This window comes from Bombina bombina, unplaced genomic scaffold (genome assembly GCF_027579735.1).
Source record: "Bombina bombina isolate aBomBom1 unplaced genomic scaffold, aBomBom1.pri scaffold_1566, whole genome shotgun sequence".
Lineage (NCBI taxonomy): Eukaryota > Metazoa > Chordata > Amphibia > Anura > Bombinatoridae > Bombina > Bombina bombina.
Genome location: NW_026512623.1, coordinates 13,216 through 28,641, shown reverse-complemented (window position 1 = coordinate 28,641; position 15,426 = coordinate 13,216). Strand labels below are relative to the sequence as shown.

Below are 15,426 nucleotides of genomic sequence, written 5' to 3'. Positions count from 1 at the left end.
TAAGATACTGTTCCCTTTCCGGACTCTCAGCTCCAGCTGTGGGGAACTGTTCCTAAGGTGGATGGTGCTATCCTACGCTCGCAAAGCGGACGACAATTCCCCTTGAGGATAGTTTGTCGTTTAAAGAGTCCATGGATAAAAAGTTAGAAAACATGTTAAGGAAAACTTTTCAGCACACAGAGTTTGTTTTTCAACGGGCAGTGGCGGGAGCCGCGGTTGCTGGAGCTGCAACATATTGATGTGAATCTCTGTGTGAAATGGTCGAGAAGGAGACTCCTATCGACGAGATACAGGAGAGAATTAAGGCTTTGAGTCGCTAATTATTTTATTTGTGACACCAATATGCAGATTATTCGCCTGAATGCTAAGGTATCCGGAATTTCCGTACTAGCCCGCAGGGCTCTGTGGCTAAAGTCGTGGTCTGCATACATGACCAGTCGAGGCTGTTGTCCCTTCCTTTTCAGGGAAAGTTACTATTCGGTCCAGGTTTGGACTCTATCATATCAACGGTTACGGGAGGCAAGGGCGCTTTCCTACCGCAGGATTAAAAGGCTAAACCTAAACTATCTATTTGTCGTCCCTTTTGTGCAGACAAGGCCCAACGATATCAGCCCACTGCAAAAGCGGATCAGTCTAAGGGAACTTGGAAGCCAGCTCAGTCTTGGAACAAGTCCAAGCAAAACAAGAAACCCGCAGAGACTAAATCGGCATGAAGTGGCGGCCCCCGACCTATCAATGGACCAAGTAGGGGGCAGATTATCTCTCTTCTCAGAAGCCTGGTTGCAGGACGTTCAGGACCGTGGGTTCTGGAGGTAGTCGCCCGCGGTTACAGGATAGGGTTCAAATCTTATCCGCCCAGGGGCAGATTCCTCCTGTCAAACCTGTCTTCCAGACCAGAAAAGAGACTCCTTTCTAGAATGTGTGAGGGATCTCTCTTCTCTCGGAGTAATTGTACCAGTACCCCCAGCAGAAAGGGGTCTAGAGTACTGTTTAAACCTTTTTGTGGTTCCAAAGAAGGAGGGCACGTTCCGCACATTTCTGGACATAAAATGTTTAAACAAATTTTGTCTGTTCCATTGTTCAAGATGGAAACAATTAGATCTATTCTGCCCCTAGTTCAGGAGTGACAGTTTGACGACAATAGACCTGAAGGATGCTTACCTTCATGTTCAAATCCACAGGGATCACTTCAGGTTTCTGAGATTGGCGTTTCTGGACCAACACTTCCAGTTTGTGGCCCTCCCCTTTGGTCTGGCGACGGCCCGAGAGTCTTCACAAAGGTTCTGGGGGCGCTACTTGCAGTTGCCAGATCCAGAGGCATTGCTGTGGCTCACTATCTGGACATCCTAGTCCAGGCACTGTTGTTCAGTCTTGCAGAGGATCATTTGAGGGCTCTTCTTCTTTTGCTCCAATCTCACGGTTGGAAGATAAATTCAGGAAAGAGTTCCCAGCAACAGGGTGGAGTACCTGGGCACGATAATAGACTCTATATCCATGAAGATATTTCTCACGGACCAGTGACGCAGGAAGATTGCGTCCACTTGTCTTGCCCTGCAGTCCTCCTCCAGGCCTTCAGGGGCTCAGAGTATGGAGGTGATCGAGCTCATGGTGTCCAGTATCAATGTCATTCCATTCGCCAGGTTCCATCTCAGACCTCTTCAGTTGTGCATGTTGAAACAGTGGAACGACGATCATACAGATCTTACAGCAGATTTCCCTGGATGTTCCGACGATGAATTCCCTCCTTCCTGAGTCCGTCCTGGGAAATTGTGACCACGGACACGAGTCTGGCAGGGTGGGATGCTGTTTGGGGTGCCAGGATGGCACAAGGAAAATGAACCCGGGAGGAGTCTCTTCTCCTGATCAATATTCTGGAACTTTGAGCATTCTGCAATGCTCTGAAGGCGTGGCCTCTTCTGGGGTCGTTCAGCTTCATCAGATTCCAGACCAACATTACCTTGGCTTACATCAACCATTAGGTGGGGACGAGAAACTCCCTAGCAATGACGGAGGTGTCTTGGATTTTGGAATGGACAGAGTCCCACAGCTACTCGCTCTCAGCGATCCACATTCCGGGTGTGGACAACTGGGAAGCGGATTTTTTCAGCAGACAATCCTACCATCCGGGGGAATGGTCTCTCCACCCTGAGGTGTTTTGCGGAGATTTTTTTACAGATGGGGAATGCCGGAGATGGATCTCATGGCGTCCAGACTCAATTGCAAGCTACCCAGATACGGGTCGAGGTCAAGGAATCCCCAGGCAGAGCTGATAGATCCCTTAGCAGTGCCTTGGGGGGGGGGGGGGGTTTCAACCTAGTTTACATTTTCCCACCGTTACCACTTCTACCTCATGTAGTGGCCTGCATAAAGCAGGAGCAAGCTTCAGCTTTTCGGATTGCTCCATCGTGGCAGCAGAGGACGTGGTTTGCGGATCTGGTGGGGATGTCATCTTCTCCTCCATGGAGGTCACCTTGTCGCAGGGATCTGCTGGAACAGGGTCCCTTTCAACAACAAAATCTAGATTCTCTGAGACTGACTGCGTGGAGATTGAATGCTTAGTCTTGGCCAAGAGGGGATTTTCTGAGAGTGTGATTGATACTCTCGTTCAGGCCAGGAAGCCGGTCGCTCGTCGCATCTATCATAAGGTGTGGAGAACCTACTTGTCCTGGTGTGAGAAACATGGTTATCCTTGGCACAAAGTTAAGGTAGCCAGGATTTTCTCCTTTCTTCAGGATGGGCTGGAGACTGGGCTAGCCACCAGTTCCCTAAAGGGACAGATTTCAGTGTTATCAGTTTTGTTGCACAAGAGGCTCGCTGAGCTTCCTGATATTCAGTCTTTTGTTCAGACCCGGTCTAGAATCAGGCCTGTTTTTAGACAGTCCTCTCCTCCCTAGAGCTTAAACTTGGTTCTTAAGGTATTGCAGAGGGTTCCATTTGAACCTATGGATTCTATTGACATTAAGATTCTTTCCTGGAAGGTTCTCTTCCTGTTGGCTATTGCATTGGCTCGCAGAGTCTGAGTTGGCGTCCTTGCAATTTGAGCCTCTTTATTTGGTTTTTCACGCTGCTAAGGCTGTTCTTTGCACTGGTTTGGGATTTCTTCCAAAGGTTGTGTCTAACCGTGACATCAATCAGGAAATAGTAGTTCCGTCTTTGTGTCCTAACCCTTCTTCTCTACAAGGAGAGGTTGCTTCATAATCTGGATGTGGTTTAAGCCTTGAAGTTTTATCTTCAGGCTACGAAGGATTTCAGACAGTCTACTTCTCTTTTTGTGGTGTATTCAGGGAAGTGCAGGGGGCAGAGAGCCTCTGCAACTTCTTTGTCTTTTTGGTTGAGGGGCAGGATTCGCCTAGCCTATGAGACAGCGGGACATAAGCTTCCTCAGAGCATCACGGCTCATTCAACTAGAGCTGAGGCCTCTTCTTGGGACTTCAAGAATATGGCCTCTTTTTGGAGCAGACTTGTAAGGTGGCTACCTGGTCCTCCTTACACACTTTTACAAAGTTTTATAAATTTTGCTGTTTTTGCTTCTGCGGAAGCAGTTTTTGGGGGAGAGGTTTTGCAGGCTGTGGTGCCCTCAGATTAGGGTCCGCATTTTTTTGCCCTCTCCATTTTTCATTGTGTCCTCCTAGAGCTTGGGTATTTGTTTGCCACAAGTAATGAATGAAGCCGTGGACTCTCCTCCCCTTTAGATGGAAAACATAAATTATGCTTACCTGATAATTTCATTTCCATCGTCGGGAGGAGAGTCCATGGCTCCCGCCCGTTGCTCCGGTGGGTAGACCTAAATTTAGTTTTGTTCTTCTGGCACCATTTATTTTTAAATATCTTTTTATTGTTGTCAGGTAAGGCAATACACATTTTCATACCATACTCACAAGTCAATCATAAGAGTTTCTGACATAAACAGGGTGGTACATAATAGATTCTAAGTTTTGAAAGCATGACACGTTTCTTGAGTACTTACATTCTGATTTCTTCATCACAAGGAACATTTTTTTCCCCATTCTGTGTGCTTGCCTTTCCCCAACTTAACCATTTTCCGTTATCTGCTCAAGTTTAAAACTAAATCTTAACCCTATTAACCTAAATTATTAACCAAACTAACCTAACCTATATTTATCAGTTGTGGGGCCCGGCGGTGGCGGAAAAAAAAGGGGGAAGAAGGAAGGGAGGGAGATGAAATAGTAGAAGGAAGATGGGGGAAGTCTGGAGTGCCAGCGTGCTATGAAGTAGCTTTCGGAAAAGAGAAAACAAGAAGAGGGGCAAGGGAGGGGGGGAGATCTATATCCCATATTGAGCTATTGTCGCTTAGAATAAATGTGCCCATTCCCCCCTCAACCCAGCTTCCATAAATGTTGCTGAGTCTTTAAATGGTATCAAAATCTGTCTTTGGATCTCTAGTTCGAAAGTGATTATAAGTCTGCGCCATTTACGCAGGAATAGGCCTAGCCTATTCTGGACATCCATCCTAACATCCATCTGCTCTATGAATATTTGTGTTCTAAGTAGGTTCCTAAAGCTCTTGAAGGAAGGACTCTTTCTTACCGTCCAGTTTTTTAAAATGCACTTTCTGGCTAACAATATTACTAGACTCAGCACTGCATCTTGTTGCTTATGCTGTGTGTCCCATTGTAAGAATATGACGGCTTCCGAATTTAGTGTAAGGTGTATCTGCAAGAATTGATTAATCCAGTATTGTATTTTACCCCAATATTGCCTGACTGACGGGCATTCCCATATATAATGCAAGAGAGTAAGGGCTTCTCTCCTGCACCCAACACACTCATTAGAGCGGTGGGAATCCATTTGGCTAGTGTTCTCGGAGTGAGATATGCCCTATGTAGAAAGCGTATCTGGGATTCCCTGAACATGGCAGACAATGTGGCTGATTTTGTTCTTTCTAGGCCTCTTCGTATATCTTCCCAGGCTATGTCGCTAATTCCCTCTCGTGCCCATCCCCGTTGCACCGAGTCTCGCATATTCTGTGCTCGCTTTTGTAGCAGTGTTTGATAGATTTCAGACAAGGAGAATTTTCCCATTTTGTACAATGTTTGCGTGATGCGGAAAGGGGAACCCTCCCAGAATTCCGGCGCCTTCCGAATCAGGGTTCCAATGTAGTGGCGTACCTGTAAAAAGGCAAAGAAGTGGGCCCGTGGTAGCCCAAACTCTCTCTGTAAGGTACCAAAGTTCTTGACCTCTTTTGAGAGTGGGTCTAGCAGCTGTTTGAGCGATCTCAGTCCCTTCTGTTCCCAGACTAAGAAGGGTTGGGTCTCCGAGCCCGCTGGAAAGTCGGGATTTTTGAGAATGGGCAAGTAACTGGAGGCATGGCACGATTTTTTCAGGAAGTTGTGAGCCTGATGACAAGCACTTAGCGGTTCACTGTACAGCATACTGAGGCCCAGGGCCTTCACAGATCTCATGTTGGAGATATGTGGTAGATATGCTAAGGAGATGTCCCCCAGAACTGCTTGCTCCAGGGAGGGCCGACAAAAGTGGTGCGTGCCCACCTGCCAATCCACTACCAGACGTATTAAGGCCGCCCAGTTATACAGTCTGAAGTCCGGCAAAGCCAGTCCCCCATTAAGGAAACCCATACTCAATTTCTCTCTCGAAATTCGTGGTTTACCCCCCTCCAGATGAACCGGGTCGCTGCCGCGTTTAACAGTTTGACATCAGCTTTGGTTAAGAGCAGAGGTAGCATGAGAAGTGGGTAAAGAAGACGGGGGAGTATCACCATTTTGAGGAGGTTGATCCTACCTGAGAGTGACAGAGGTAGCGATCTCCAGCTGTTCATTTGTGCCTGCAGTTTTGCGCACAGGGGTGTCAGATTATTCGCATACAATTTATTGGGGTTAGCAGATATCTTGATGCCAAGATATGTGATATCATGTTTAGCTACCGAGAACGGGAAATCGTCATCCGTGCCATGCTTTCTGAGCAGCCACAAAATCTCTGATTTCTGCATATTGACCTTGTAACCTGAAAACAGGCCAAAGTCCGTGAGGGTCTCTAATATAAGCGGGATATGTTTTTGGGGGTGTTGGACAAAAAGGAGCATATCATCCGCGTAGAGCGCTAAGTGTTGTGGGTGCCCTGCTAAATCTATGCCAGGATAAGCTTGCCTAAGTTTGATAGCCAATGGTTCAAGGGCGATGTTGAAAAGGAGGGGTGATAATGGACATCCCTGTCGGGTCCCTCTATGTAAGTGGATGTTTGCTGAGAACATATTATTGACTAGTATGTTAGCAAAGGGGGTTCGATACAAATTTTTTATAAAAGTCAGAAAGGGGCCAGAGAAATGGGCCTTGGCCATGGTGTAAAAAAGATGATCCCATTCCACTCGGTCAAAGGCCTTCTCTGCGTCAAGAGACAGCAGGAAGGCCTCCGCTCTCTCCCCCGCTGAGTCACCGCCTCTCTCCGTCCGGTAGTATTGGACGACCTGTAGGACCCTACGGACATTAACCACAGATGATCTTGCATACATGAATCCCGTTTGATCCTTATGTATGATATCAGGCAATATAAATTTTAGCCTTTCTGCCAGCAATTTGGTTAGTATCTTGTAGTCCGAGTTTAATAAGGAGATCGGCCGGTAAGACTCTGGAAGCGTGCTATCCTTCCCTGGTTTCGGAATTAGAGTAATATATGCTGCGGAGAAGTCCGGCACCGGAGCTCTCTCCCCCTCAAAATAGGAAGAATATACGTTAGCCAGCGTCGAGGAGACCTGTGTCTTTAACAGCCGATAGAATTCTATCGGTAGCCCATCCGGGCCTGGGGCTTTACCCAGTGACATGGACATTATTGTCCTCTGGATCTCTTCTTCCCCTATATGTGCGTTCAACTTCTCCAGTTGGGATTCTGAGATCCGTGGGATGTTATCTTCCCAGAACTTATCCTTTAGCTCAGTTCCTGGGGTGCCGTCACTGGAGTATAGGGTGGAGTAATAAGATGCAAACGCTTCTGCTATGGATTCAGCATCCTTCACAAGCTTGCCCTGACTTTTCAGGGCTGCGACATGCTTGGAGGAGGTATTTACATTTACCAATGCCGCCATTAGCTTCCCCGATTTATCTCCGAATCTATAATATTTACCCCTAGTACGGAAGAGAGCCTGCGAGGCCTGACTGGCCAGTAAGGCATCATATTCCTTCTTTGTGTCAATGTATTTGCGATAGTTAAGGCTAGAGGGTGTAGCACAATAGGTGCGATAAGTCTCCGCTAAGCGGTCCCTCAGTCCGCAAACTCTCTCTGTGCATTGTTTTTTCCTGCGTGCCAGGTAGGCAACTACGTTGCCCGACAAGACCACCTTGGCTGTTGCCCAGAATAGCTCCGGTGAATCTATATGCTGAGCATTATTCATCCGGTAGTCATCCCAGCAATGCATCAGGTAACTCTGAAATTCCTGGGAGTACATTAGGTATTTCGGGAATCATAAGGTCCGTCTGTTGCATACCAACGGGTTTTTGTCTACAAAAAGCGCTATGGGTGCGTGGTCTGAGATTGCCACTTCCCCAATTTTAGCATCAGTGACGTGTGTAATAAGAGAGTTGGAGACCAGAAACATATCAATGCGGGACAGGGAGGGTGAGGCACGTGATGCACAAGTATAATCTTTCCCATCTGGATTTAATTGCCTCCATATATCTACCACATCCAGGGAATTTCCCAGCAGCGCAAATATATCTTTTTCAATTTTTTCTGAGATTCTAAGTGCCTTTTTAGCCTTTCCGCTATGTGTCCCTCTCAGTCTATCACAATGGGGGTTAGGTGTGAGGTTAAAATCCCCTCCCAGTATGATGTGGGTGTCTAAATAGGGAGAGATAACTGCCACAATGTTGTTCCAGAAACTTCTATCTTTCAGATCCGGGGCGTAAATGTTGCATAGTGTATAGATTTTCTCTGCCACACATATTTGCACTATTATGTATCTACCTTCCGGGTCCTTAAGCACCTGTCTGACCTCGTATTCCAACTTCTTACCTAGAAGTATTGCCACCCCTCTACTAGCTGAGCTATATGAGGCGTATTCAACTCTCCCCACCCAATCAGATCTCAGTTTCTCATGTTCTATGTCTAGGAGATGCGTCTCTTGAAGAAACGCAATCTCTGCTTTCTTTTTTCTTAGTTGTGTGAGAATTGTTTTCCTTTTTATCGGGGAGTGAAAACCCCCAATATTCCAGGAATAGAGATTAAATCTTAGTTTCTAACTGGATCCTGAGAGCCTGTTTTGGCGTCTGATATATGGGTGCGTGCACAGTTAACTGAGTCCGAGAGCCTATTTTGGCCTCTAGTGTATAGGCGTGTGCATAGTTTTTCCAAGCGTAGAGACCCAAGAGGGGGAGGGAAGGGGAAAAGGAGATGATAGAGAAGAGAAGGAAGAGGAGAGAAAAAAAAAAAAAAAAGAGGGAAAAAACAACCTTACACCGCGGTAGACAGACTCCCGGTTCAGTCCTCCACCACAATGAGCCACCGCCAAGCCCTCACCAGCATGCTGAATTGAAAACAAATCTAGAATGATAAAAGAAAAAAAAAGATGTGTTATCTTGACATACTTTGTAACCCCTTTGGTATATGCGTAGTGAAGCATGGAAAAATGAACAATAGTGACTTTCAAACATATTGTTATAGAATTCACTTGCAGAGCCCTGGCCAAATAAATTACAATCTGTGAGTAATACAAATGAATACATGCATCAAAAGACCATAAAGGATTTACAACCTGCCTCTGTTCACACATATATAGTCCATACCCTCTACTCATGTGTTCCAAGTAACTCACATACTTTGTAACCTCTCTGAAACATGAGCAGTGTAGCATGGAGAAAAGAACATTGATGGCTTTCAGACAGATTGTCATAAAATTCACTTGCAGAGCCATGGTCAAATAGCTTACAATCTGTGAGTAATGCAAATGAATACATATATTAAATGACAGTAAAGGGTTTACAACCTGCCTCTGTTCACACATATAGATTCCATATCTTCTACTTATGTGTTCCACGTAACTTAAACCATGAAAGTAACCTAAGACAAAATATAAACATACAAAACTCAAACTTAGTTCCAGAGATCTGTGTCTACGTGTATCCGCAGACCCATTTACATTTATATCTGTAGCCATTAGGGCTTCCTACTTAGATTAAAATCCTAAGGTGAAACCTTGGCTAGGGGGAATAGTTCCTGTTCAGCTAAGGGCCTCAACCCTCTTCCCCTCTTGGGTGGTTTTGGCGTGGACTGCGTGGTGCCCCCCCACCCCCATTCTCTAGGAAGTGTTGTGCTGCGGTGGGTGTGTCAAAGAATTTTGGGCCTCTGGGGGTTATAATTTTAAGCTTGGCTGGGTAAAGTAAAAAGGCTTGTCTACCCTCTCTGTGGAGCCTTGAACAAATTGGTGAAAATTCCCTGCGGCGTTTCATAAGATCCACAGAGAAATCTTGAAATAAGAGCAAGCGTGAGTTTTCATACATTACGCTATCCATTTTTCTATAAGCTCTTAGCAGTGCCGTCTTAGTCTGGAAATGTAGGAACTTGATCATTATCGGCCGGGGTTGGGGCATATCATCTGGGCCAGCTCTCTCTGGGCCCACCCTATGGGCACGCTCTACCCCCCCCCTCCAAATCCTGTGTGGGAATTTTTAACAGTGAGGGCAGTGTGTTTTCAACAAAGTGGATGATGTCTGCTGGTTTAATTGTTTCAGGGAGACCTAAGAGGCGCACGTTATTGCGTCTCGACCTATTTTCTAGGTCGTCTACTTTTAATTGTAGGGTCATAGCTTGTCTTTCTAGGTTTTCAATTTTATTAGAGTTTGTTACATTAGAGTCCTCTAAATTAGAAATTCTATTCTCCGCTTCCGCTACACGTGCGGAAAACTGTTTGACGTTGTCTGTGAGGGTATCAACCCCTCTTTGTAAATTATCAATTTTGGGCATAAAAAGGAGAGATATCTGTTTAACAATAGGATGGGTGTCAACCAGAATATTATCTGGGCAAGCTTCTGCGCTGATTCCCTGACTAGGGGGGTTCAGCTCCAGATTTTTTTCTGCCTGAGCTAGCTTTGCTGCGGCTTGCCATGGGAGTATTGGTTAAATATCTCTCCATATACCTCTTAAGATATCAATACTGGTTATCTGCGCAAATAGTGCTCTAGTGGTATATCCCTAAAACCTCTTTCAACCTGCATATGACACAGTGCTTATGAATTACTCAAAATGATGGTAACAGTATCCTATTCAGGGAGAAAAAAGAGTTATGGCATGCATTCAATACAAATCTGATCTGATTGTACAGTTCTCCCCTCTCCAGGGATGCAGGACACCAGTATAGGACCGTTAGCACAAAGTTCTGCAAGTGTCCCCTCAAAGGAACAGGGGCCAAATGTTCTCCTTAGCACTGACTTAGGGTGTCAGAGTAGCCTGTAATCACAGTTCTATTATAAAGAGAGTGAGGTGTAAGTCAGTCTTGTTATCTGACGCTGTTAAAAGTTAGGCAGCAATATTTCTGTCAGCCGGAAACTTTGCAGAGTTCAGATGTTTTTTGCTCCTTGTAATGTCCCCTGTGGCTGATTTCGCCAGCATCACTGTTAATTTCCCAAACAGGGTCTTTACTCCCCCGCACTGTGTTGGGCCAAAGTCTGTTGTTATAACTATAGAATGTATTGGGCTGCAGCAGGGTGCGTAGTAAAACTGCTGGTCACGGTCCCTTAGATTTATTATTGGGGCTTTGGTGTGTGCTTGCGGCTCAATGAGCGAGAATGCCTTCTAGTGTTATCAAAGGTGTAATAGGCAGGGATTGTACCCAATACTTTACCCCCACCGCTCTCCAGACTTTTTGCCGGGTATCAGGAATAGAAACTCCGTTTTCAAGATGGCGCCTGCTTTCGCGCCAAGCGGTTCTCCCGTGAGGGTCTCCTCTCCAGCAGGTATGGCCCGGACAAGGCCGCAGGTAATGTGCCCAATGCTCCGGAGATCTGCCTTGGGATCGGGCAGTAGATGAGTATCCGGAGTAGATCGGGTGGTAGTTCTTGCAGCTGTAGGGCGGAGGGAGTGTGTTGCGCTCCCCTCAAGATTGCAGTGGCGCCTTCTTCTCGGCTAGTATCCCTCCCGTGGGGTCAGTCTCCACCTGTACCACACCGCCAGTCGATGGTGTCATTCGGGTCAGCTGCTCCGTTGTGCGCCTTTGAAGCGCTTCTTGTGTGTTGATGATTCCGGTGGTGGAGCGATGTACAGCTCCCGTAATAAGTATGGAGGAAGTCTCTCAGTTTTCCCCTCCACTCCGGGCAGCAAACTCTGCCTAGGAATTATTAGTGGGTAAAGGGCTTACAGCAGTGCGAAAACAGCAGTCCAAAGTAGGTTTTAAATAAGTTTTTCTTTGCTGGTTTGTGCGGAGCTCCTCTCGCTTGCTGCTGCTCCCTATGCCCGCCCACCGGAAGTCGGATCTTCTGGCACCATTTATACCCTGATATGTCTCCTACTGTTCCTTGTTCCCTCGACAGAATGACCGGGGCTTGAGAGGAGTGGGGGAGGTATTTAAGCGTTTGGCTAGGGAGGGGGGTGGCTGTGCCTCCTCCTGGTGGCCAGGTTCTTAATTCCTACAAGTAATTAATAAAGCCGTGGACTCTCCTCCCCATGATGGAAATTAAATTATCAGGTAAGCATTAATTATTTTTTTATAACTTACCTTTGGTGATTTACATACAGTTGATATACACTAATACACTATACACCCCAGCCTAAAGCCTAAATACTATTAAAGGGACACTAAATCCCCCAAAAATGTATGATTCAGATAGAGCATGCGATTTTAAGCAACTTTCTAATTTACTCCTATTATCAATTTTTCTTTCATGCTCTATCTGAATCATGAAAGACAAAATTTGGTTTCAGTCTCCCTTTAAGGAACATACGGAACTGATATAAATCCCTCACATATCGTATTGATTTTCACACAACCCTTTGGAATATACCATCTATACCCTTCTGGCATACATCACCATTTCTATATCTCTCAAAGTTTTGCAGCAGGCTCCGTTTGAGCCATTGCATTCAATAGATATTAAGTTGTTACCTTGGAAGGATTCTTCCTAAAGTGGTTTCGGATAGAAATATTAATCAGGAAATTGTTGTTCCTTCTCTCTGTCCTAATCCTTCCTCTCATAAGGAACGTTTGTTGCACAATTAGGATGTTGTGGGTGCTCTAAAATTCTACCTACGGGCGACTAAGGATTTTCACCAGTCCTCTGCCCTGTTTGTTTCTCTGGAAAACGTAAAAGTCAGAAAGCTGCTGCTACTTCTTTCTCTCTGGTTAAGAAGTATAATTCATTTTGCTTATGAGACTTCTCGTCAGCAGCCTCCTGAGAGAATTATGGCTCATTTCTCGAGGGCTGTCTCCTCTTATTGGGTTTTCAAAAAAATGAAGTTTCTGTGGAACAGCTTTGCAAGGCTGTTAGTTTGTCCTCTCTGCATACTTTTTCCAAATTTTCCAAATTTGAGACACTTGCCTCGGCTAAGACGTCTTTTGGGAGTAAGGTTCTTCAAGCGGTGGTGCCTTCTGTTTAGGTCTGCCTGGCTTGTTCTTCCTCCCTAGTCATCTGTGTCCTCTAGCTTGGGTATTTGTTCCCACTAGTAATTGATGATGTCATAGACTCTCCATAGCTTACCTGATAAATGTATTTATTTCCGGATATGGAGAGTCCACGACCCCACCCTTTATTTTAGACAGTTACTTTTTGACTAAACCTCAGGCACCTCTACACCTTTGAAAAATGAAAGAAATACAGAGGGCGACTCCTAGTGCAGATGAGTTAATAATGTATAAACCCTCTGACTTTTCCCATAGAAAGATACTCACGAAGTGAAAAGCACACTATAGTGCAATTGCAGCCTGCTGGGTATATTACAGTGGCCCAGCGCACATAGTCACTCCAACAATATACTGTTTCAAGTCCTTGTGGTGGTCAAATGAAAAATTGGAGACTTCAGTTGATAAAAAGAGCTTTATATTAAAAATAATTGAACAAACAAATAAAAACTTTCAGTTAAACACGCTACGCGTTTCTCAGAGCTAACCACTCTGTTTCCTCAGGCAAGGATTACAATATCTCCCTAAGGGTGATGGGGGGAAACCAGATGTGGCCTCTTTGCCCAGTCTGATGAACTGTTATTCATTCCTGGTAGAGCGCTTTTCTCTTTGCATGCAAATTAACATGACCCTGGGGAGGTCTTCCTAAGGGTGATGGGGGCAACCAGACATGGACTCCTTGCCTAGTGTGCTTAGAGGAATGTGGCTGCACCTCACTGACGAGGCCCATAGGAGGCCGAAACGATCGTCTGGGGTTGTTCAGAGGAGAATTGCTTTGTATTTCGGTGCTGGACTGACCTTACTTGGCAGGATAAGACTGATATTTTTCAGAAATGTTCTCCTCTGTGAAAAGCACACTGGTCTAAAATAGGCTTTTCCTGGGTGGTAAATTTGCCATAGAATTAGCTGATGAGCTCTTGTTTGTTCCTGGTAGAGTGCTTCTCTCTTCGTATGCTACATATATCCAAACCAGTAATGAAACAAATCCGCAGAGGTTATGGAATAGGAGTTTATTGTAGATAGGAGGCAAAAGACCAGTCCCAGCAACCACTTATTGAGGGTCTGTGACAGATTTCCTATGAGGTGAAAAAGGAGCTGCAACCCATATACATCCCTCTGACGGAACCTGGGTCTCAATATAAACTGAGAACCCCTCTCCCTGAAAAATCAAATGTAAATCTTCATTATTTGACCAGCAGAAGAAAAGTAAAGACTGAGGTACGTGTGAGGTGGGAGGGGTTTTATAGAGCTCTTGTGGTTTGGGGATCTTTGCCTCCTCCTAGTGGTAAGGAAGAGTAATGGATCATGGACTCTTGCCACCTGCATGAAAGAAAACAATAGCAATGCACACTTCTTGCACTATAAACATTCAATACATGCACAATATGGTAATTACCCAAGCAGTGGGAGGCATATGTGCATTTATAATTACAATGTCAATACTGTATACCAAATTTGTTTTGAGGAAAGTTGTTCAATGTTAAACCCTGCTTTTCAGGTCCTTGCAACTTTTGGGTTGTATGAACATATTTCTTTGAAATTTGGTAGTTTTGTGGAAGTTTAGTTGGAGTCAAAAGTACCTTTTCTGAGCACCTAACATTGAAAATGTTTAGCTAAACTTTTCAACAAACTATGCTGCATCAATCTTTATTAAATGCATTAATAAAATGTATTTGTGTGAAAGTACAACACAAATACTTGGATTTTCACATATATTTGTGTTTTTTACTTTGTGTGCACTATTACACATAAATCGGGTACTAAAAATAGCTAAATGCTGCTTGCAGCCATATTCGGCATTCATTGCTAAATTAATACTGAATACAAATATTTTCCCATGTCTAATTTTAAGCATGACATATTCCTTTACTTATATTTATCCACTAATCTTCTAAACATCCCTTTCTTTTGTTAATACAAAGATGATGTGCAGTTGGAAGGGGTAAACGGTTTATAACCATCTTAACAGAAGGGGTTTCAGATGTTTGGTTTCTCTGACCCCCTGTTTTGAGTAGTCAGTCTTCATTGAGTGCTTACATATTGCATGATTTTTAACTTTTGGTAAGTGATGTCATTTCTGGACCCTTTATATATTTTTTTCTTCTCAAAATCTATCAGGCACACTTTGGAACCTTTCTTCTTTGGATTCTATAAAGATGGAACTGGTGGACCAGGCACTGAATACTCTTACTCAGGAGGTACTAGTTCCTCACTCAGGGTGGAAGCAAGATGGAATACAAGATGGAGATAATGGAAAATCCAGACATGTGGAGTGGGAGTCTGCTCTGGTAAACACAACTGGGTGTCTACGGTGAGTGATTACTGCATCCACTTGGTACTCTGGCTTGAATGCTCCCAGCATTAGATATTTTAAATCACTTTACTTTATGAACCCTATGGTAGTATCATCTAATCCTCACCATTTTCATCTTTTTGTATTCATTCATTCATTCTTTGTTTTTTTTTTTTGTTTTTTTTTTAGGAATATCTCTTCAGAACGTTCTGAAGCACGCAGGAAAATGAGAGAGTGTGAGGGGCTAGTAGACTCTATTGTTCACATCTTGAGATCAGAGGTTGGCCATGGACAAGTGGACAGCAAGGTGCTTGTTAGTCTTCTGTAGTAGCCCTATTTATTATTATTATTATTATTATTATTATTATTATTATGATTTATTTGTATAGTGTTGCATAATTCTATTTCTCCAACATAGGTGTGTCCGGTCCACGGCGTCATCCTTACTTGTGGGATATTCTCTTCCCCAACAGGAAATGGCAAAGAGCCCAGCAAAGCTGGTCACATGATCCCTCCTAGGCTCCGCCTACCCCAGTCATTCTCTTTGCCGTTGTAC

At 44.6% G+C, this 15,426-nt stretch overlaps 1 protein-coding gene across 1 annotated transcript; it reads left to right on the top strand.

Annotated features, from left to right (window-relative positions):
* Positions 1 to 14,626: 14,626 nt before the first annotated feature.
* Positions 14,627 to 15,214, top strand: LOC128644476 (catenin delta-1-like). Its single transcript, XM_053697060.1, has 2 exons — positions 14,627 to 14,888; positions 15,060 to 15,214. The coding sequence occupies exons 1-2, from the start codon at positions 14,734 to 14,736 to the stop codon at positions 15,196 to 15,198; spliced, it is 294 nt and encodes a 97-aa protein (XP_053553035.1). The 5' UTR covers positions 14,627 to 14,733; the 3' UTR covers positions 15,199 to 15,214.
* Positions 15,215 to 15,426: the final 212 nt, after the last annotated feature.

Excerpts from the sequence above, each read along its gene's own strand:
- LOC128644476 (XM_053697060.1), top strand. The coding sequence starts at position 14,734 with ATGGAACTGGTGGACCAGGCACTGAATACTCTTACTCAGGAGGTACTA. Across the intron at positions 14,889-15,059 it reads AACACAACTGGGTGTCTACG|GAATATCTCTTCAGAACGTT; the intron begins GTGAGTGATTAC and ends TTTTTTTTTTAG.